The sequence below is a fragment of the Salvia hispanica genome, chromosome 3 (assembly GCF_029641045.1).
Source record: "Salvia hispanica isolate PSC_SH4W2 chromosome 3, Shi_PSC_v1, whole genome shotgun sequence".
In the NCBI taxonomy this organism is placed as follows: Eukaryota; Viridiplantae; Streptophyta; class Magnoliopsida; order Lamiales; family Lamiaceae; genus Salvia; species Salvia hispanica.
This window is the reverse complement of record NC_142694.1, coordinates 48,267,228-48,289,680: the sequence shown is the minus strand read 5'-3', so window position 1 is coordinate 48,289,680 and position 22,453 is coordinate 48,267,228. Positions and strand designations below refer to the sequence as shown.

The 22,453-nt window shown below is 36.5% G+C and overlaps 3 protein-coding genes across 3 annotated transcripts; 2 read left to right on the top strand and 1 right to left on the bottom strand.

Moving 5' to 3' along the window:
• Positions 1 to 477: 477 nt before the first annotated feature.
• LOC125210235 (uncharacterized) lies at positions 478 to 3,084 on the bottom strand. Its single transcript, XM_048109803.2, has 2 exons — positions 2,420 to 3,084; positions 478 to 1,604 (listed from the first exon to the last, which is right to left on the bottom strand). The coding sequence occupies exons 1-2, from the start codon at positions 3,074 to 3,076 to the stop codon at positions 732 to 734; spliced, it is 1,530 nt and encodes a 509-aa protein (XP_047965760.1). The 5' UTR covers positions 3,077 to 3,084; the 3' UTR covers positions 478 to 731.
• Positions 3,085 to 9,647: 6,563 nt separating this feature from the next.
• On the top strand, positions 9,648 to 12,646 carry LOC125216055 (uncharacterized). The gene is made up of 2 exons (XM_048117665.2): positions 9,648 to 10,395; positions 11,699 to 12,646. Exons 1-2 carry the CDS (start codon positions 9,763 to 9,765, stop codon positions 12,557 to 12,559), a joined length of 1,494 nt encoding a protein of 497 aa, XP_047973622.1. The 5' UTR covers positions 9,648 to 9,762; the 3' UTR covers positions 12,560 to 12,646.
• Positions 12,647 to 15,381: 2,735 nt separating this feature from the next.
• On the top strand, positions 15,382 to 22,053 carry ABCF3 (general control non-repressible 3). Its single transcript, XM_048115987.2, has 18 exons — positions 15,382 to 15,677; positions 16,091 to 16,306; positions 16,593 to 16,782; positions 16,985 to 17,193; positions 17,323 to 17,481; positions 18,095 to 18,223; positions 18,295 to 18,396; positions 18,493 to 18,639; positions 18,776 to 18,838; positions 19,033 to 19,079; positions 19,235 to 19,294; positions 19,388 to 19,470; positions 19,683 to 19,777; positions 20,138 to 20,224; positions 20,655 to 20,742; positions 20,838 to 20,923; positions 21,646 to 21,708; positions 21,795 to 22,053. The coding sequence occupies exons 1-18, from the start codon at positions 15,474 to 15,476 to the stop codon at positions 21,915 to 21,917; spliced, it is 2,151 nt and encodes a 716-aa protein (XP_047971944.1). The 5' UTR covers positions 15,382 to 15,473; the 3' UTR covers positions 21,918 to 22,053.
• Positions 22,054 to 22,453: the final 400 nt, after the last annotated feature.

Sequence of the window (22,453 nt, the reverse complement as noted above, 5' to 3'; positions counted from 1 at the left end):
TTGATACGATTATATTTTCGGAATATTTCCCATATCTCTATTATTATATAGTCAGGTTATTCGTAGGAGTATTATAAATAGGACCTATTGTTATTCTCATTATTCAATCAATGAAATCATAATTATTTATCATTTATCTTTATTTAGTTTTCCGTCTAGAATCCTATCGATTGTCGATAGAGCAAAGTTTCTCTGCGACTCTTCAAGAAGGTGCATGTCTCTTCATTGAGATCCATGACCGCAAATTACTTTTTCAACAAGATCACCGTCATTCTGGTGTTACTTTGCATAGCATTATCAAAAAAATTCGTTTTGAAATTTTATTCATTTAATCAAGCTACGAAGCTTAATGGTTTGATCTTGTTAAAGATTGAAGAACGCCATAGCTATCGTGTTGTTTTTCCTTTTTCTTCATAGCAGCAGAGTTGCTTTCTTCAGGAAACACATAACATTAACATTAATAAATAGACCATTTATTCAAGAATCTAGGAAGCACAATAGCTTTCAATAACCACTAAAAGTAGGACAGAGGATCCAAAATACAAGAAATGTGGAATCAGAACTTTAACAAGAAAAGAAACACAGTATTATTAATTGAATATAATGTAAAAACGCACCCTTATTATAAAAAAAGTGAATAAAAAAATCATCAACGGGTGGCAAAAATCACACACACACACATACGCATATTCAGATGAAAATATATAGTGAGGTCCTAACTAATTAATTAATTAAGCAGGTCTTTTACTAATAAGTAGGTACTGCTGCCTCATCCTCCCCAAAATCGACATCTTCTTCTCCGATTCATCTTTCTTACTCTTCCCCTTCACCAACGCCCTGCGGTTACTAATAATCACGCCGAGCCGGCGCAGCAGCCACTCGTCGTCGTTGTAGTACGCCATCACGAAATAGTATGCCAGCTTCAGCAGGAAGGCGACGCCGAGGGTGCATCCGCATACGATGTCCAGGATTTTCGAGAAGCTGTTGTAGTAGGATATGAAATTCAGCGCGAGGAGGTAGCTGACGCACATGAAGATCAAGCAGGCCTGCAGGATCATGATGAAGGCGCGGTCGGGCAGCACGAAGATGATGATCAGCGTCGACGAGATGAAGGCCAGCGTGTTTGTCGGCATGAAGTAGCTGTATTTGATGGTCCCCATCACCATCCGCCCTGGTGGGTGGTGCTTGTCGCCCAGCACCCGCCGCGCACGCGCCAGGCGCTCTGGGGCCCCTGTCCCCTCTGCGGAGTAGACCCCGCCAGGGGGCTGCAGAACGCCCTGGTAGGTGGCGGTGGCGATGAGGACGGCGACGACGAGGATGGTGTTGCGCATGTCCATGGTGAGCTCCTTGGTGACGAAGTAGTAGGCGCGGGTTAGCATCTCGGGCCATTCGTCCGCGTATGCTTCGCGGAGATATCGAACCATCAATGATGGTTTGCTGCTCCGGGGAGTTTGGGCTTTCGTAGTCGTGATGGGGACTCCTGCTTGCGTTAGAGCGTACTTGGCGTCGCCGTTGTTGTAATGGATGGCCACGTCCAGAGGCGTCTCCCCGTAGTCGTTCTCTTTATTCACTATAACTAATTTGGTCAGTGATTTCAGTACACCCTGCACCAGCAAACCGTATCCCACATCAGAGAATAAATAAAAGGGACATTGTACCGTAAAACCATGAACTTTGATTAAATTTTGGTATTCCCACGAGCTTTAAAATTGATTTAAAATGTCACTAACTTTACATTTTGTTTGTTATTTCCCATGGCAATCCAAATAAGATATCTTCGGCCTAAATATTACTCCCTCCGTCCCTCATTAAGAGTCACACTTTGACCGGGCACGGATTTAAAGAAATGTAATGAAAAGTTTGTTGAAAAAGTTAGTGGAATGTGGGACCCATTTTTTTAGATTGGTTTTATAATAAAATGTGAGTGAATTGAGTTAGTGGAATGTGAGACCTACTTACTATTTATGGTAAAAATGAAGTGTGACTCTTAATTGGGGACGGATCAAAATGGAAAAGGGAGGGAGTATTATACATGGACTACCATGAAACGTTTATGATATTTTGATTACTTTTTAAAGTTCGTGACAAATAGGATAAAAGGTTACGTAGAAAATCACGTTGATTTAGTAGTCCCGAGTAAGATAAAAAATGCATGGAAGTTGGTTGGATTTGATGATTAATAACCTGTTATGGGAAATAACAAACAAAATGTAAAGTTTGTGATATTAAAGACCAATTTTAAACTTCGTAGGAAATACCAAAATTTAACCAAAGTTTATAGTTTTAGAGACCAATATCTATAAATAAAAGTTGCAAACAATATATAAGGATTAGTTCAACCTCAACCCCATCAGTAATCCTAAAATAGAATGCGAATAATATCATACTGATGTGGAGTTCGGTTATACAGACAACAAACCTTGTTGGTACAATAACGAGCTGCAACGTGAAGTGTGGTGTTTCCGTGATCATCCCCATTAGAAAGAAGACTTTCTTTGGCCACGATGATGAGCCAATTCACGAGATAGAGAGCAGCTTCATCGTTTCCATTCTCAAGCGCCACGTGCACTGCAGACTGCTTCCTGTTATTCAAGGCGGATATGGCGTCCGGGCAATCGGCCAGAAGGCCGAGTAACAGCTCCAGCGCATTAGCATCTAAAGGTTTGGCCAATGCCGCGGCGTAATGCAGGGGAGTGAGGCCGCCCTTGCCCTTCACAGACACGAGCTGTTTGTCGAGTCCCGCCAGCGCCAGGGCCGTGTCCGCCTTCCCTTCCTTCACGGCCAAGTGGAGGGGGCTGAACCCTTCCGTGTTGAGTTTCCTTCCCAGGGCCGGCATCAGATTCATGATCTCCACGACCAAAGTGGTCCTCCCCGCCTTCGCTGCCTCGTGAAGCGGAGTCTGGACGAATTGTTTTTCGCCCAGATCCTTCAGCCAGTTCGGCTCCTTTGCAATGTCGGAGTACAACTGGTCGATGCAGCATCCGCAGTCGCAGTCACAGTCGCAATCGCATATCTTTATGGTCGCCTCTGTTTCTCTTCTTGGTTCCGCCGCAGTCTCGCAGTGACAGAGAGACATATTTTGGCATGTGCATGGACGTGATGAAGCAAAGCAAGGCATATATAGGGATTTTTGTGGAATCAACAGCCAATAAAGGAGCCGGGGCCAATTCCAGCCATTAATATTGTGGCATAAGCTTTTCACTTTTGATGCTGTGTGTCAATGTCACTCCTCCTTAATATGGTGGCATAATCTTCTACTACTAACTGGTTTTGTAAGTAAAAAACTTTTCGATTTTATTTAAGATTTTAAAACTGATGATGCAAAAGGTTGGTAGCGATGCAGGCGAAGACAATGCTCATCCGACAGCATCATCGATGAAACAATGGTGCAAGTTTGTCCGAGTAGCATAGGGAAGGGACGGGATCGCTAATATAGAGAGATGGTTTTGATTTTTGTTGGAGATTTTCGAAAATTGTGCGACAATGCTCATGGCAATGGTGGCATCAATTTGAAAAGGTCGTTAATTCAAGCAACTCGGTTGGTCTAAGGCTCTCTAAGAACATCAAGCGTGAGGAATCTCATCAAAGAATCGCTCAGATTGGATTGGATTCAATTGGAGTTACTGACATATAAGTTCATTGATGGGGAGGTATTGATTTTTTTTCTGTGAAACTAATAGTACATTTTTTTTTTTGGTAAAGACATTTTTATTTTTGTGACCACTAGCTATTATTACTAGTCATTATTTGAGAAAATTGCTATTTTATTAGTTATATTTTGTCTTTTTAGTATTAAAAGGAGGGTCCTATTCTAATGCTTATAGCACCCTAATTCAAAATCAAGACTAAATCTCCACCCTTGGATTTTAAAATGAGTGGATGAGATTAAAACTCACAAATCTCAATAAATAGTAGATAAAATATCAATAAAAGGGTAATATCGTCATTATATTATCATATGATAATTTTCGTGGGTGTTTTTTTATATCAACATTGTGTATTACAAATATCAACAATATGATATAAGAATATCAACATTAGTACAAGAAAATATCAACACATATTTATTGAGATTTTTACATGGTTGTATTGAGATTTTTTGATGTATTTATTGATAAAAATCTGGATATCAACATTTACGAAAACTAAAATTAAAAATATCAAATTTCATCATCCGAACGTCGTCGGAACATATGCAATTGAGATCTCGTTGGAATCCTTATTAAATTATCTTTAATTTGATATATTTTTTGCGAAAAAATAATTTAAATTGATAGAGTTACGTAAATTTAAAGATTTGAGATGATTTTGAGGAGAGAGAAAGTAGTTAGTTATAATTACTACACATAGAATTTGACATTAATACCCTTTTAATTTAATTAATAATTATTTAAATTTAAAATATATTACACTTGGCATTATATTAACCACAAAATCTTCTAATCTAATGGTTGAAAATTGGTCTCAATTTGGGATTGGTAATTAGTTAGCAATTGATTACATCCCTTGAAAAGGATATTGTGTTAGCTAGTTTATTGATGAATCTTAATTAAATTAAACTAGGAAAGTTGCACTGTGTACATGTTATTAACTTATTATCACTACCGTTTAAACTTTTTGTTAATGGTTGCTTAAAGCACGACCAAATAAAATAAAAGTGCTCGTGAATCGTGAGTAGAAGTCATTGTCCTATGTATACATATACAAGTATATACTTTTCTTAACTGTGACAATATTTTAAAGAGTTTTGTGCTTCCTTCGAGTTTAATCCATGGAATATTACCAACTTTATTCACCAACGTGTAACATGATAGAACGTGACTTCTAATTTAATTATTGGGATCTTTATATTACTATTAAATTGTGTGTTTCTTGCTGTCCCAGTAGCTAGAACCATGGTAAATATTTTATGTAGTCAATTTCTACATCTGGGATTGATTTAGTCATTCACTACACTACAATGAGTAAGCAGAATCCATAGATACTATCACATGCCCTCAAAATAATACTCCAGATGAGATTTCCTACTTTTAATACCCATGTTTTGTCTAGCTTTTCTTGGAAAATCACCAATGTAGTTACCGTCATGTTTAGTCCAAAAGAAACCTATGTCCTCCTTTCATCCCATAAAAATATGAACATATGATATGACACGGAAATTAAGATAAAATTGATAAAATAAGAGAGATGAAAAGAAGAGTAGTTAAAGTAGCGTTAGTGAATAGTGAGACCTGCATTATTATATGTGTTTTTTATGATGGTATAAGTTGTAAATAACTTGATATATAAGGTTAATAAATTGGGATAATTTTTCTTAGTTATAAATGCTCATATTTTTATGGGACATACAAAAATGAAAAGTGCATATATTTTTATGGGACGGAGGGAGTATTTTACCTATAGTCCTATTACTGAGCCTATCATGTACTCCATAAGCTACGGATCAACCATGAGAATGTGTATACCCATGAGTCTCCCCTGCATTTTAACGAGCTCTGAAGCCTGACAAAAACATCAAATTTTCTCGTCTAACAACTACCATCGACTTAGCAGCCTAAAAGTCTAAGACCTTAATTAGTGTGTTATCCTTATCGACAAATATACATGATTAAATATTTATTTTACTTGGCCATTCACATGTTTACACTCTTTTCAATTTAATACTCTCTCCGTCTCAATTTAAGAGTCTTCTTTTGCTATTTCCATCCGTCTCAACTTAAGAGTTCTATTTCACTTTTACCATAAATGGTAAGTAGGCCATACTGATAAAAGTAAAGGCCGGAGACAGATGATTTCATCGTTATGGAGACTAGATACTTATAGGCTTACAGGTGAGAAAATATAGAACCAAATCCTAATTTAAATGGTGACCTAATTCTAAATTAAATAATAATAAATCCTAACAAACTTAATCTATATAATAAAAAAAATCCTAACTAAACCTAACTATGTATGGATATCACGCGGTGGGGTCTATTCTAATGCTTATAGCACCCTAATCCAAAATCAAGATTAAATCTCCATCCTTGGATTTTAAAATGAGTGGATGAGATTAAAGCTCACAAATCTCAATAAATAGTAGACAAAATATCAACAAAAGGGTAATATCATCATTATGTTATCATATGATAATTTTCGTGGGTGTTTTTTTATATCAACATTGTGTATTACAAATATCAATAATATGACATTAGAATATCAATACAAGAACAAGAAAAAAATCAACACATTTTTATTGAGATTGGACATGCATAATATTGAGATTTTGCCTATAATATATTGAGATTTTTTGTTGCATTTGTTGATAAAAGCTGCTTATCAACATGTACGAAAATTGAAATATAATTTATCAAATTTCATCACCCAAACATCGTCGGAACATATGCAATTGAGATATCGTTGGAATCCTTATTAAATTATCTTTAATTTGATATATTTTTTGCGAAAAAAATAATTTAAATTGAGAGAGTTACGTAAATTTAAAGATTTGAGATGATTTTGAGGAGAGAGTAAGTAGTTAGTTATAATTACTTATTACTACATATAGGATTTGACATTAATACCCTTTTAATTTAATTAATAATTATTTAAATTTAAAATATATTATACTTTGCATTGTATCAACCACAAGATCTTCTAATCTAATGGTTAAAAGTTGGTCTCAATTTTGGATTGTTAATTAGTTAGCAATTGATCACCTCCCTCCTGCGGTATGCATATTTGTATTATCCACATTCCATCAACTTATTTCACTCACATTTTATTATAAAAGTAATAGGGTAGTGATAAAATGCAAACTTATATATTGTACAAACTCAAAATTTCTCAACACAACTTCAATATTGTTTCAATACAATATCAACACAGTGTAAAATTTCAAGATTTTAATGTCAACACAGTATCAACACAATATCAACACAACATCAATCATTGACTACCGTTGAAATTCTGTTGACATTTTCCTGTTGATGTTTTTTTAATGGTCCAGATTATAGTTTTGAGTTTATACAATATTTAGAGTTTTCAATTGATCACATTCCAAAAGTAATATATATAAGTGAAACTCATATTCCACTAACTTATTCAACTCATTTTCTTTACCGTTTTTAAAACTCGTGCCCTAACTAATTAGGACTCTTAAGTTGGGACGGAGGAAGTATGAACCAAGCAAATTAAGAAGTTAGCACTGCGAACAGAACCGAAGTTATCAAATAGGTTAAGCCAGGCTTGGCCCAGCCCGGGCCTATGTCCAAAGCAAGTTGGAATGGCCCAGGTTTTTAATATTGTAATATTTTTTAGCCCAGCCCACGCCCACTTGATAAGTGGGTTGGGCATTGTTTGTTTATATATTATTGCATCTGTCCCACATTAAGTGTCACATTTAGTATGGATATGGATTTTAAGAAATGTAAAGAAAAGTGGGTTGAATAAGTTAGTAGATTATGAATCTCACTTATATATATTAGTTTTATAATAAAATGTGAGTAGAATTGGTTTGAAATGTAGGGTCTACTTACCATTTATGGTAAAAATAAATATGTGACTCTTATTATAGGACGGACCAAAATGACAAAATGTGACACTTATTGTGGGACGGAGATAGTAATGTTTCATAGCTCATTAAATTATTTGTTGACTTTGTACATTTTTCCTCTTCTTTATTTTATACTCTCTCCGTCCCGACTAAGATGACACATTGCTTAGCCGGCACGGGGTTTTAGGAGTTATTGGTTAAAGTGTTTAATTGGAGAGAGAGAAGGTGGATGTAAGTATTAAAGTAGAGAGATAAAGAAAGATGGATATTTAATAGGAGTGAGAAAAAGTGGTTGAGTGTATTAATTAGAGAGAGAAAGTTACCAAAAAAGGAAATGTTTCATCTTAGTTGGGACAAACTAAAAAGGAAAACGTGTCATCTTAAGCGGGACGGAGGGAGTATTAGGAGTGCATAATGACATAATAGGTGATATTATATTTTGAAAACTAAAATTACTCTCCCCCGTCTATGAATAGGAGTCTCATTTATTTTCAGCATAGATTTTAAGAAATATTATGAAAAGTTGGTGGAAAAAAGTTAGTGGAATATGAATCTCACTTATATAGGAATGAGTTGATGAATGTGAGACTTTTTTACTATTTATGGTATTATGAACCGGGACTCCTATTCACGGAAGAATAAAAATAGAAAAATGAGACTCTTATTCGCAGACAGAGAAAGTATGAACTAACTAACAAATTTAAAAAACCTTAATTGCTCATTAGATTTTGACTTTCGGATACCAAGACATGAGTAATATTCCCTTCATCCCCTATTAATTGGCATCGTTTGACTTGACACGAGTTTTGAGAAATGTAATGAAAAGTAGGTGGAAAAAGTGAGTGGAACATTTATCCTACTTTATATATTAATTTTATAATAAAATATGAGTCGAATGAGTTAGCGGAATATAGCGCATATTACCAAAAATAGTAAAAAATACGGGTGCCTATTGATATGAGAAGGGGGAGTACTTTTAAAATAAACTGCACCATCATCTTTTTCACATCTTGAATAAAAATATAACAAAAATCAAATGCAGTCAAAATTAATATTAGTGTGGATTTTAATTGAAACTTATGTAGCTGTTAGAACATTGGTGGTTAATTATTTAATTATATTAAAATTTTTAATTATATAAGATGAGTTGAGCCTGTATAAAATAGCCCAATTGCATCCGCTTCTCTCAATGACCCCAGTCCAGACCAAAATAGCCCAATTATATTTGTGTTTAAGACTTTTGTAAATAATTAATCTTGACCAAGAACTTAAAGAAATTAACGATATGTAAACATTGAATTTACCGTTCTAGTAATAAATGATACTCCTATGTAGCTAAATCGAGCTCATATTATCTTGGAATTGGATTATTAAATGAATTAAATGTCCAGTCCACCAATGTAACTGGAAATAATTAATCCAAACAGGTGGGGTTTGGTTTCCTTAATAAAATAGTAACAAGGTATAATTTTGGATTAAGTTGTGAAATTATTTTTGTCGGAGAGTGCTATGACTAATTATTTTGTAATTATTCATCTAGAATTAAGTTGTGAGATTAAATCTCATGAATCAAACAAACTATATATTTAATCTCGAGATACAATCTTACAAACTAAACACAGTTTAGTATTCCCTCCATCCTCGATTAAGAGTCACACTTTTCCATTTCGATTCGTCCTCAATTAAGAGCTACACTTCATATTTACCATAAATAGTAAGTAGGTCCACATTCCACTAACTCAATTCACTCACATTTTATTATAAAACCAATATAAAAACATGGGTCTCACATTCCACTAACTTTTTCAACCAACTTTTATTTATATTTCTTAAAACTTGTGCACGGTCAAAATGTGATTCTTAATTGAGGATAGAGGGAGTAAATATTCTATGTACTCGACGGAGGGAGAAACAACAGTACGATCACTATCCTTTTAAGTGTCATTGATAAGTAAGGTATATAATCGTACGACAAAAATAATAAAATCATTGCATTTGATTAAATAGAGTAACCTTCATGATTCTTTGCTCTTGCTAATAAATTTCAATAATATATTAACTCACATACGCAAATGGCGCCCCTCAATTTATCAAAAGTAGAGACCTGCAATTGGTGCAATTCACACACCTCAATAAAGTAAAAGAAGAAGAAAAAAAAGGCGTAGCTTATGACACACTCCGTGTATAAATTCTAAGCTTCCGGTTGCTCATGAACGCGAACCGCGAAAATGCACGAGTGCGAGTGCGAGAAGAGGACCGAGTACACGGCCCCGATAAAGATCTGCGACTGCGACTGCGAATGCGACTGTGGGTGCTGCATCGACCTCCTCTACTCGGCCTTCGAGGACGACCCCACGCGGCTGCAGAAAATGGACAAGGTCCAATTCGCCCACACGCCGCTGCACGACGCAGCAGCGAGTGGGAACACCGCGCTGGCCCTGGAGGTAATGAACCTGATGCCGTCCCTCGGAAAGAAGCTCAACCCGAAGGGGCTGAGCCCGCTCCACCTGGCCGTGGTGGAGGGGAACGTCTCGACCGCCCTCGCCCTCGTGAAGCTGGACAGCAAGCTGGTCTGCATCAAGGGCAAGGGCGGCCTTACTCCGCTGCACCATGCGGCCGCGGGGAAGGCGTGCCAGATGGAGCTTCTGGCTGGGCTTCTGGTGGAGTGCCCGGAGTCTATGGCGGTGCTGAATAACCGGCGGCAATCGGCGGTCCACGTGGCGCTGGAGAATCAGAACGTGCAGGCGGCTCGGTTGCTCGTGAATTGGCTGGTGATTGTGGCTAAGGAATCGGATCTGTCGATCAAGGATGCGAATGGGAACACAACCCTTCACGTTGCAGCTCGTTATTGCCGATGCAGGGTTTGCTCTTTTATCCTTAATTTCTTTTTTACTTGGCCTTATCGTCGCGTGGTGTCGTTATTGTGTTGATCTGGCATGAATTTCGGAGTCGAATTAAAATGTCAAAATAGGGAAAAAAGAACTGAACAATAAAATACTCCTTCCGTCCTAAATAAATATAAACTCTTTTCTTCATTTTGGGTCGTCCTATAACATTAGCTCCTTTATTTTTTATAACTTCTTTCTCTTCTCTAATAGAGTGGGTCTCGTTCACCACTAACAATACTATAATTACTTTTTTCATCTATCTTTCTTACTTTATCAATTGTGCATTAATTTTCATGCCGTCCCAAATGTCCATATTTTTATGCGATAGGTGGATTATAGTTTTGGCTGGATACAACATGAGTTTAATACTCCCTTCATTCCATAGTAATAGAGTTATTTTGTCATTTTGGTACGTTCCATAGTAATAGAGTCATTTTCCTTTTTAGTAAAAGTCAACACATTTTTCCATATCTACTTTACTCTCTCTTACTTTTTTCTTTCTTCATCTCTCTACCTTTTTCATTTTCCACTTTACTCTCCATTTACTTAACTCACCTAACACAATTTTTTTTAATCTTCGTGTGCCTCCGTTACTATGGAATGGAGGGAGTATAAAATTGGCAAAGTAAGATGGTGTAAGAGAGAAATATGATAAAATATTGTTAGTGGAAACGAGTCTTATTTCTTCCATCCGCTATTTATAGTCTCATTTTGACTTGTCATAGATTTCAAGAAATTGTTTTAAATTTATAAAGAGAAATAGAGAAATGAGTTAGTTGAATGTGTACCTCATTTTTATATATTGATTTTATAATTGAATGTGAGTGTAATGAAATTAGATGATCAATGGTGGGGTCTATTTACTTCAAATAGAAAAAAGTAAATGAAATTGTAAATCGCGGACATCCCAAATGGGGATTATTTCACAGGGGAAAGGGAGGGAGTATTTTATTAGATAGAAAATTTATTATAAATAAAAGGTAACTAATTTTAAATGATACTTCATCCGTCACTCAATAATTGTCCATTTTGGTTCCAACACAAGTTTTAAGAAAGTAAGTTGAAAAGGTTAGTGAAATACGAGTCTCACTTTTATATATTAGTTTTATAATAAAATGTTAGAGGAAGGAGTTAATAGAATATGAGCTTACTTACCATTTATAGTCAAAAGTGAAAGTGGACAATTAACGAGAGAAGGAGAGAATAATAACAACAACACTACTTTTTTGTGAAAGTATAGGTTAAATGTGTGATTATGAAGTGGTTGTTGGTGCAGGAGCTACTCCAACTACTGACAACATTAGTGAAAGTAAACAAAGCCAACAACTACGGCGAGACGCCTCTAGACATCGCCATCCACTACCGAAACGGCGACGCCGTAGAGATGCTCAAAACCGCCGGCGCAGCGCCTCTGACAACGCGCGAACGAGGAGGCGAGGAGGACCGCCTCCCCCGCCGCCCCTCTCGGATGGTGAACTACCTCCTCGGAAAGCACGCCAACAAATGCGCCGAGATGCTCACCCGCGCCTACTTCTTCATCACAAAGGAGCTCACCATGGACATGCGCAACACCATCCTCGTCGTCGCCGTCCTCATCGCCACCACCACCTACCAGGGCGTCCTCCAGCCCCCGGGCGGCGTCTACTCCGCCGAGGGCAACACCAACACCGAGCGCCGCCAGCTGGCGGACGCTGGCAACGACCACCCCCCGGGGCGGATGGTGATGGGGACCACCAAGTACAGCTACTTCATGCCGACGAACACGCTGGCCTTCATCTCGGCGACGCTGATCATCATCTTCGTGCTGCCCGACCGGGCCTTCGTGGTGCTGCTGCAGGCGTGCTTGGTGTTCATGTGCGTGGGCTATCTGCTGGCCTTGAATTTTATATCGTATTATAATGATATTTCGAGGATTTTGGACATCGTGTGCTGCTGCACGGTGGGGGTGGCGTTCTGCTTGAAGCTCGGGTATTACTGCGTGAAGGCGTATTACAATGAGGATGAGTGGCTGCTGCGGCGGCTGGGGGTGATGATCAGCAACCACAAGGCGCGGCTGGGCGGGCGTGGTGATTTGGATATGTCGGTTATAAGGAGGATGAGGCAGCAGTATAAACTCATTTCTAAAAGAGTTGTCTGATTTTTAATTCTTCTCTTTATTTTATGTATTTCAATTACAATGAATTATTTCTGATTCAATAAAAATATATTGATGTTTTTTGTTTAATTTTTTCAGAATATGATTAGAAGCATCTCTAATAAAATTAGTGAAATAAGATCCCTTATTCATATGCCCGTCTAAATATGGAACTATTTTTTATGGACGGTAGAAGTATATGCCAAATTTGTGTGGGATAATAGAATTTGTTCACCAATGTAATAGCTTAAAAAACACTTCTTCTGTCTATGATTAAGAATTTATCTGACTTTATCTAGTAAAGTGGGTAGAAAAGTTAGTGGAATGTGAAGCCTATTTTTATATATTGATTTTATTTTATAATAAAATATGAATAAAGTGAGTTAATAGAATGTAGGGTCCACTGACCAAATATATTAACGGACGGACAAAAAAGGAAAAATTAGACATTTAATGAAGGTTGGAGAGAGTACTTTCCATTGTCTAATTTTTTATGGATAATAGCCTTTTAATTCATGAGTTTTGGTCTAACCCCCAAGACTGTCAGGACCTGTTGCAGATGCACGGGGAGAAGCATGGATTCCCGGGAATGTTAGGCAACATAGATTGTATGCATTGGGAGTGGAAGAACTGCCCCGTTGCCTGGAAGGGGTTCTACACCACCGGCTACAAGAGAAAGAATCCCACGATGATCCTCGAGGCCGTAGCTGATTATCGGCTGTGGATTTAGCACGCTTATTTTGGGGTAGCCGGGTCGAACAACGACCTCAACGTCCTCAACTCGTCGCTCCTTTTCAACGAGCAGGGCCAGGGCGTCGGTCCGGCCATCAGTTTTGTCGCCAACGGCAACCAGCATGATATGGGCTACTACTTGGCGGATGAGATATACCCTAGGTGGCTCGTCTTTGTGAAGACGATCAGATGCGCAAATGAGGACAGGAAGGCCTACTTTGCGGAAAGGCAGGAATCGGCGCGCAAGGACGTGGAGCGCGCATTTGGTGTGCTTCAGGCTCAATGGGCGGCAATTAGGGGTCAAACGCGTTTGTGGCATGTCGACTGCATTGCTTCTATAATGTACGCTTGTATCATCATGCACAGCATGATAGTCGAAGATGAAGGTGTACAACTAACTAATTGGGCCAATGACGATGAAGCCGGTCCAAGCCACGGCGTGGCCACCCCCAACGTACGAAGGGGGTACCTCACAATGAAGCCGGCCGCCTCCAGGCATATGTGGACATGCGCCAAGTGGATGCGCATATACAACTCCAAAAGGATTTAATTGAAGAGTTGTGGGTGCGGAGGACTGCACGACGATCGTTTTTTTTGGTTTTATGTATTTTTTTTGTATGATATTTTTTTTAATTAATGTAAATTTTTTTATTTTATGAAATGAATGAATTTTCCTGTATATGTGTTGTATGTTTAATTTCACATTTTATGTTTAATTCCGTAAATTTATTAGTTGTTTATTAATAGTGTTGATGATGTGGCTAGCCTATTGCTTGTCCAGTTGCTTGGGATGATGTGGCAAGAGGAGAATCATTGTGGATGCTCTAAGAAGTGATCTAAGTGACTATTATTAGGGCTCGTTTGGTATCTATGTCATGTTTCGACTAGACATGATACCATTATGATAGTAATCATAGTTTCGATTAGTTAATTTACATATATTGGGTGTTTGGTAGATTAAGATAATTGTGAGTTATCTTATTGTAGTGTTTGGTACAATAAGTCACAAGTAAGGATTAAAATTATGATTGTCAAAATTATCCTCATTAGTTTAAGTTAATTACTAAATTATCATCATTTTACCTTAATTATTCCTATAAAATCGTTTTGTTTAAAATTAACATCTTTTCAAGCTAAACTCCTTACAAAAATTAGCATCTTTATATCAAAAAACTTATATTTATTTTGGTATTCTATTTTTGTGAGCATTAATAATTTTGGACAAATTTTATGAATAATCAATTATTATTTTGGACAAATTCTATATGAAAATATTTTATCAAGTACCAAATTTTATATGTTCAATTTTTTTGAAGTTTAAAGCGTTTGTGGATTGAACAACATCGTATATTTATGTTCAAAACAAAAGTAATTGTCTTCAAGTATTACGTAATTATAAGTATAATATAATATAATGTAAATAAAGTAATATAATGAGAATATAATACGATTTCATGTAAAGTAATATAATGAGAACATAAAGTAATATAATGAGAATATTATAATATAATATAATGTAAATAAAATAACAAAGTAATATAATTAGAACAACAAATTGACATCAACAAAATTCTTAATATTATTTAATAGGAAAATGACGTCCTTCAATACAACAACTAAGTAAAATTGATGAGTTAGAAATTTTGATGGGTAAAATTGTATTTTGCTAATTTAACTAGGCTTCCATGATAAATAACATAGGATTTTGGGTAGTTACAAATATGACTAAAACATAAGATTTTCAGTGGACTTTGTGCGGGCCGGAAATAAAACACGGGCTACTATGTTTGGTAACATAACTACCAAACACACAAATAAACCCAGATTAATCTCTTATCTAGGCGAAACATAGCTACCAAACGGCCCCTTATAGTACAATCTCCGTCCCACAAAAGATGTCACACTTGTGGTACTGCACATGATTTTAGGAGATTTTGTTTTGTGTGTTAAATGGAGAGCGAAAATATGATATTTATATTCACCTGAAAGAGGACTTTTTCCATAAAAGGAAATGTGACGTCTTTTGTGGGACGGAGGGAGGAGTACTAATAAACAAAATAATTGAGAACTTTCTGTGATGAATCTTGCAAAATTGAATAAGGCGTAGGGCGACTTCCAGCCTCCATTTTACGTTTTGCAATATCTAAAAAATAACTGTCCCTAAACCCTAAAGAGTGAGGCGAAGATGACGGAGGTGGCAAGTGCGGTGTTACATGAGGTTTTGGGGCCGCGCGTTGAGGATGTCGATCAGCCAATTGTCGATTACATCGTCAATGTCCTCGCCGATGAGGATTTTGATTTCGGCGTCGACGGTGAAGGCGCCTTGGAAGCCCTCGGCGAACTCCTCATCGATTGCGGATGCGTCTCCGACTTCTCTGAGTGCCGCGCGGTATGCATCGATGCCACATCTTAATACCAATTCACGATTTGTTTCTTTGCTGCTATTGTTAGTATTGGTGAAAAGTTTATTCTCAAATGTCATTGCAATTGATTCGAATTTTTGTTCCTCTTATTAGATTTTACATTTATGCAAGTGTATTCAGTAGATTTCTGCCTGTTTAGTGATTATTAACTAATTATATTCCCCACTATCCTGAATTTTCTTATGAAAATGTCGAATTTTTGGTATGTTTTGAATGCCCCAATGTAATCAATGTAGGTTCTCATTTATCACTATTGAAAGTAATAGTCGAATTTTTAAACTAGCTTACCTATTAGGTTCTTTCCCCCTCTTTATTTGTGAACTGCAATTCTGATTTTCTGCCTCCGAAAATTTAGGCTTTGTTGTGAAATTTACTGTAGGTTTGTAGTACAATATCTGAGAAGTTTGGGAAGCATGGATTGGTTAAAGCAAAACCCACCGTTAGAAGCCTTTTGGCACCATTGAGAATGGATGATGGAATGGATGAAAAAGTCGCTCCAAAGAAGAAACCGGAACCTGTGGATGGTCCTCTTCTGACCGAGCGTGATAAGATGAAGCTTGAAAGGAGGAAAAGAAAAGATGATAGACAGAGAGAGGTATAAGTATAGTGGAGAAACATTGATCTCATACTGTTATATCGGAATGTTATATTTTTATGTTTGATTAATTCATTCAGGAAGCCTCAAATAGTCAAATGTGAACATTGAGAGTGGCATGTATTTTCATATGCATTTCTAGTTAACTTAATTTCTAGTTAAATTAATCAGTTTCATTGGGAGGTAAAGATAATTACTAGGAGAAGTAGGGTTAAAGGGGATGGTATCGGTGTGATGGTTGTCTGCACATGTATTCAGCTTACTAATAATTGTTTCTTCTTAACAGGCACAATACCAAACTCACTTGAAGGAAATGGAAGCAGCCCAAGCTGGGATGCCGGCTGTAGTTGTAAACCATGATAACAGTGCTGGGCCTGCTGTCAGAGATATACACATGGAAAACTTCAACATATCTGTTGGAGGGCGTGACCTTATTGTGGATGGTTGTATAACACTCTCTTATGGGAGGCACTATGGTTAGTTGTACTTGCAATTTAACAATGAGCTTACTTTATTTGAAGGAGAAGTCTTGGTTGTTAATTTTTAATTTTCTTGTGCTCAATCTAGATCTTCAAACCTATGTGGGTTTACTTCATGCATGTTTCACTTATAAGTCTCCAAAATATAATTTTTGCTGATCGTGTTTATGCTATTGGTTTATGTTACTTTTGGATGCAGGACTCGTTGGTAGAAATGGTACTGGAAAAACAACCTTTCTTCGGTACATGGCCATGCATGCTATTGACGGTATTCCCAAGAATTGCCAGATATTACATGTTGAGCAAGAAGTAGTTGGTGATACTACATCGGCCTTGCAGTGTGTGTTGAATGCTGATGTGGAGAGAATTCAGCTTTTGGAGGAAGAATCACGTTTACTTGGGTTACAGGTTGAAATATTGCATTTAAAGTGGCACTAGTGCAAAAGTGATTACTTCAGCCAATGTTTTGAACTCTATGTTTATTTACCAATTACCACTGATTTCCTTCATTTTTGAAATCTTCTGAAAATTATTCAGAAAGAATTTGATCAAGATGTGGACTCTGGAAAGAGCAAAGGGGTGGTAATTGAAGGATACGATAAAGATTCAGTTTCTGAGAGGCTTGAAGAAATATATAAAAGGCTTGACTTCATTGACGCTTATTCTGCTGAGGCTCGAGCAGCATCCATTCTTGCGGTTAGATTACTTATTGGATTTTATAGTTCTTTCCCAAGTTTGTTAGATGTTGGAACTATCTTAGGAGCTCTGTGTCCTGGAAATATGGCGCATAGAAAGATGCTACAGGACTTATGTTTGTTTATGGGTTCTATCATGTAAATGATTCCACTTTTTGTGCATGCTTTTGCTTCATTTGACTCTGTCATGTTATATTAAGAGGGTTTTTCCTTTATTGGTACCTTGGTATTGTAGTTTCCCTGGATAGTTAATTGTACCTTCTTCATTGGCATTTTGTTTGCATTGTATTTTCTTGGCACTTAGATGTATGGTATGAATCAATATAAGGGGTGAATATTCCTCAATCATATAAGTTCATGACTTTGACGAAATGATGCACGCCTTCCGTGAACTCGACGTGCTTTCTTCTGTATCTTTCTCTCAAGTAACAAGCTAAGTTTTCGTGGCCTGATTGTAACCACCAGTTATTATTTTGATTCTCTCTATGATCATATATTGATTGTTGATGTCCACACTTCTATTTACTCCGGCGAAATTACTTGGCTGATTCAACTCTTTCTTGTTGCTGATAGAAGCATACAATTGATTTCTTTGTATGTGTGAAATTCTATAGGGTCTCAGTTTCTCTCCGGAGATGCAGAAGAAGCCAACTAAAGCTTTTTCAGGAGGATGGCGGATGAGAATAGCGCTTGCTCGTGCCTTGTTTATTGAGCCTGATCTATTACTTCTTGATGAGCCAACGGTACTTTATGCTTATTTTTTTATCAAGCAGTGGTAAATATGTCACTAACATATGTTTTACTTATGTGGCAGAATCATCTTGATCTCCATGCAGTCCTATGGCTAGAAACTTACCTGGTGAAATGGCCAAAGACATTTATTGTTGTTTCTCATGCTAGAGAGTTCTTGAACACCGTAGGACTTCATGTCCTTAGAAATCCATACCATCTGTAATTGCTCTTTTTGTGCTTTACTCTTGAACAATTTTTATTAACTGCCTTCTTTTTCCAGGTGGTTACAGATATCCTCCATCTCCAAGGACAACAGTTGACTGCGTACAGAGGTAACTATGATACATTTGAGAGGACACGAGAAGAACAACTCAAGAACCAGACAAAAGCATTCGAGTCACATGAACGTGCTAGAGCACATATGCAGGTTCTTGTTCATAAATGAATTGTACTAATTTTATGAGTATATTTTTATTTGTCTATGTGCTTGTTAGAAATTTCTTACTGTTTGTGTTTCTTGAGAACTTGATAAATGCCTTTTCTTTTTAAACTTTGAATTTCAGTCATTCATTGACAAGTTCCGGTATAATGCAAAGCGTGCGTCTCTCGTTCAATCAAGAATTAAGGTAATTATGCTTTTAGCTGTCCTGTTATGATATTTACAATTTCCAGGAGATTCGTTTGTTAAATCCTTCCAGATGCTTTCAGGCCTAATATTATGAAGATGAAATAATTAAAAGACGTAGCATGTTTCATTTTATTTTTGAATCTTAAAAGTTACTCTATTTTTTATTGATAATTCTCTCTATTGTACCTTCAGGCACTAGATCGGTTGGGTCATGTGGATCAAATTATAAATGACCCTGAGTATGGATTCTCTAACTCAAATTGTACTTTGTTTTTCAGTTTTAGTGCTAATTTTAGGTTTTATATTTGTTGATTCTGCATACTTGTGTGGATCAAAGATGAGATTTTGCACCAATGCTCATGAGTTTCGTTGACTTTAATTTTCCTTTTTTCAGCTACAAGTTTGAATTTCCATCTCCTGATGATAGACCAGGCCCACCGATCATAAGCTTCAGGTTCAACATCTGATTCATTCTAACAATTTAGTGCATATGTATTTAGTTCAGATAGTTTAATGATTAATCCAAGTATCTTTGTTATGATTGCAGTGATGCATCTTTTGGATATCCTGGGGGCCCTATATTATTTAAGAACTTGAATTTTGGAATCGATCTGGATAGCCGAGTAGCCAGTAAGTCATTTATGAAGTTACTGCAACTTGATTAATGCAATTTAGATTTATATGACCTATCTCTAAATTGTTTTTAAGTTTTCACTATCAGATTGTAGTCATGATAAGTGAGCACATTGAAAACCTACTTGTCCTCTAGTTTTAGTTCCATTAGAGTTAGAATTTTAATATCATACTTGAGGAATTTGTTTGTGACTGTATACACATTACAGTGGTTGGTCCTAATGGAATTGGAAAGTCAACAATACTCAAACTTATATCGGGAGAGCTTCAACCAACCTCTGGGACAGTTTTCCGTTCAGCAAAGGTACTCCTAGTAGTTGTAATTATTGTTTTCTGATTCATTTAGACAATTTACAGTTATTTTTACTAGCTGGTTATTCCACCCTGTCCAAACTTCAAATGACATATATATCTATGTTTCATTGTTATCCATGCTTTATTACACCATCTGCCCATTTTCTTTTCTTTGCTTTTTTCAAATTGTAATGCATTGTTCTATCTGCACCAGACTGTGCCTAGTAGAACTTTATAAATATATGTTTATTATTCAATGACGAAAGAATTGCAAAAGCTTACTTTTGCTTAACAAATGGATTGATGCTTGTTATTCTTGATCACTGATCTACACTCCTGAGAATGATGTTTCTTTTATGTTTTCTTTCAGGTCCGCATTGCTGTGTTTAACCAGCATCACGTTGATGGTTTAGACCTCTCTTCAAATCCACTTCTGTATATGATGCGCTGCTTTCCGGTAAATCTCACCCGTCATTAGAATGATAAGCATTTTCCCATTTTTATCATTGCAAACATATGATCAGTGCCTCAGGTTAATAATAATTCAGTAATCACTGTGGTTAATGTAATGTGGTCAAAGTCAAGTCTTGATTTTTTATTTGGCTTGATTATGATCTGTCGCTCGAGATACTTTATGTGGGGCTACATCCCTAAACATGTCACTTATGGGGTTCAAGTGTTAGCTACAGACCTAATCCAAAGAATAATATGATTAAATAGTAAATACACTTAATGTTTCTTTTGCTTAAATATTAAATGTTTTAATGGTTAAAATGCACTTAAAGTCTATCCTTAAATACATAATGCCCGCTAGTAAATTTAAGCCTAATCATATTGGTCTTGTATGATTTTGTTTGCTAGATAACCTTGTATATGTTGGTGTGCAGGGAGTGCCAGAACAGAAGTTAAGAGGGCATCTGGGCTCTTTGGGTGTAACAGGGAATCTTGCCCTTCAGCCAATGTACACACTATCAGGTTCACTCTCTTTAATGACTATGGTTTTAGAAGGTTTTTGAACAATTGATAGAGTACTCAAACATTTATATAAATTGTTTTAAATGATATGCCAGGTGGTCAAAAAAGCAGGGTTGCATTTGCTAAGATTACTTTCAAAAAGCCACATATTTTGCTGCTTGACGAGCCATCAAACCATCTTGTAAGATGACTAACTAAATTTTTTATATTTTCTCCCTTATGATTCTTGTGGGAGATTGTGTGCATATTATGTCCTTATCTTTTGCATTATTTCTTTTTTCTTTTTATTTGGGGGAGGCTGATTTGTTTAGTTATTGATTTAATATTGATTAGAAGATCTGATCAGTTAATTTTGTAGTTTGTATATTTCATTAGAAATCCTGATCAAAAGCAACAACTGTGAATTTTTGGTGGTTTCTATTGTGTCCCATTTAATTTTTAAGGGTTAAACGATTGAACAAACTAGATCTCTTCTGTTGTTTCCTTCACATGCTTATTTCTTTCTCTTCTTTCCCTTAGCAATTTCAATACTTCTGTCCAAGCGCAATACCCCAGTAAATACCGATTTTGTGAATTCACTTGTCATCAAGCTATGACAGTCTCCAAGTATCCCACTGATTGGTGATAAATTGCTCTTCTGATAAACTATTTGACATCATTTCCTTCTCAGATATTTATGATACTTCATGAAAAGGCATCTGTAATCTTCTAGTCTCGAAGATATCATAAAAATATGAAACAAGCACTTGGAAGATTTGAAGGAATTCTAAAAGTCATGTATTATAGTTATGAAGTGTTTACTATGGGCACTGAAAATAGATGTTTCACTGAAACTACTATTTAGTAGATGGGAAAAAGAAAATTCTTGTTTGCTGGTACTGATGTTTAATGTTCAAATTATAGGATTTGGATGCCGTTGAAGCATTGATCCAAGGACTTGTCTTGTTCCAAGGAGGCGTGTTAATGGTATTATTACATATCATACAAGCCTTATTTGAGGACCGACAATCATCAGCGTGTGGATTTTAGTTTAACTGGTATGTCTTGTGCAGGTGAGTCACGACGAGCATCTGATCTCTGGTAGTGTGGATCAATTATGGGCTGTAACCGATGGTCGGGTGACTCCTTTCAGTGGAAATTTCCAGGACTACAAGAAGATGTTACAGTCAGCATAGTGAAATTGTGACCAGCATGAACAGGATTGTTTGTAATCTCAAGATATTATAGTAAGAGCAGATTGGTCTCTCTCATACTTGTATACGCTGTGATTTCTGCAAATTTACGGAAGCCTGTGTGAGCGTCCTTCTGTTATATTTTTGGGTTAAATCAGATTTTATTGGGAGCCTTTGTTTTCTTTTGATAGTCTAGACATGTGACATACTATAAATTACTTTTTTCCTTTAAAAATAGAAATTATTTTTATTTTAATCCGTTTCTTAGAAGGAATGTTTTCTAAACTTTATATTGTAGAAATCCACAATCTATTAACATTATTTTTACAATTTTTTCTTCATTTTTTTACTTTAACTATTTTGCTCTTTATTAATACTCCCTCCGTCCCGGAGTATTAGACTCACTTCTTTTGGGCACATGATTTAAGGAATTGATATTTAAATAGTTAAAGTGAAGAGAGTAAAGTATGAGAGAGGGAAAAAGTAGGGGAGAGAAGAGAGAAAAAAGTAGGTGGAGAATAAAATAAGATAGATGTTTT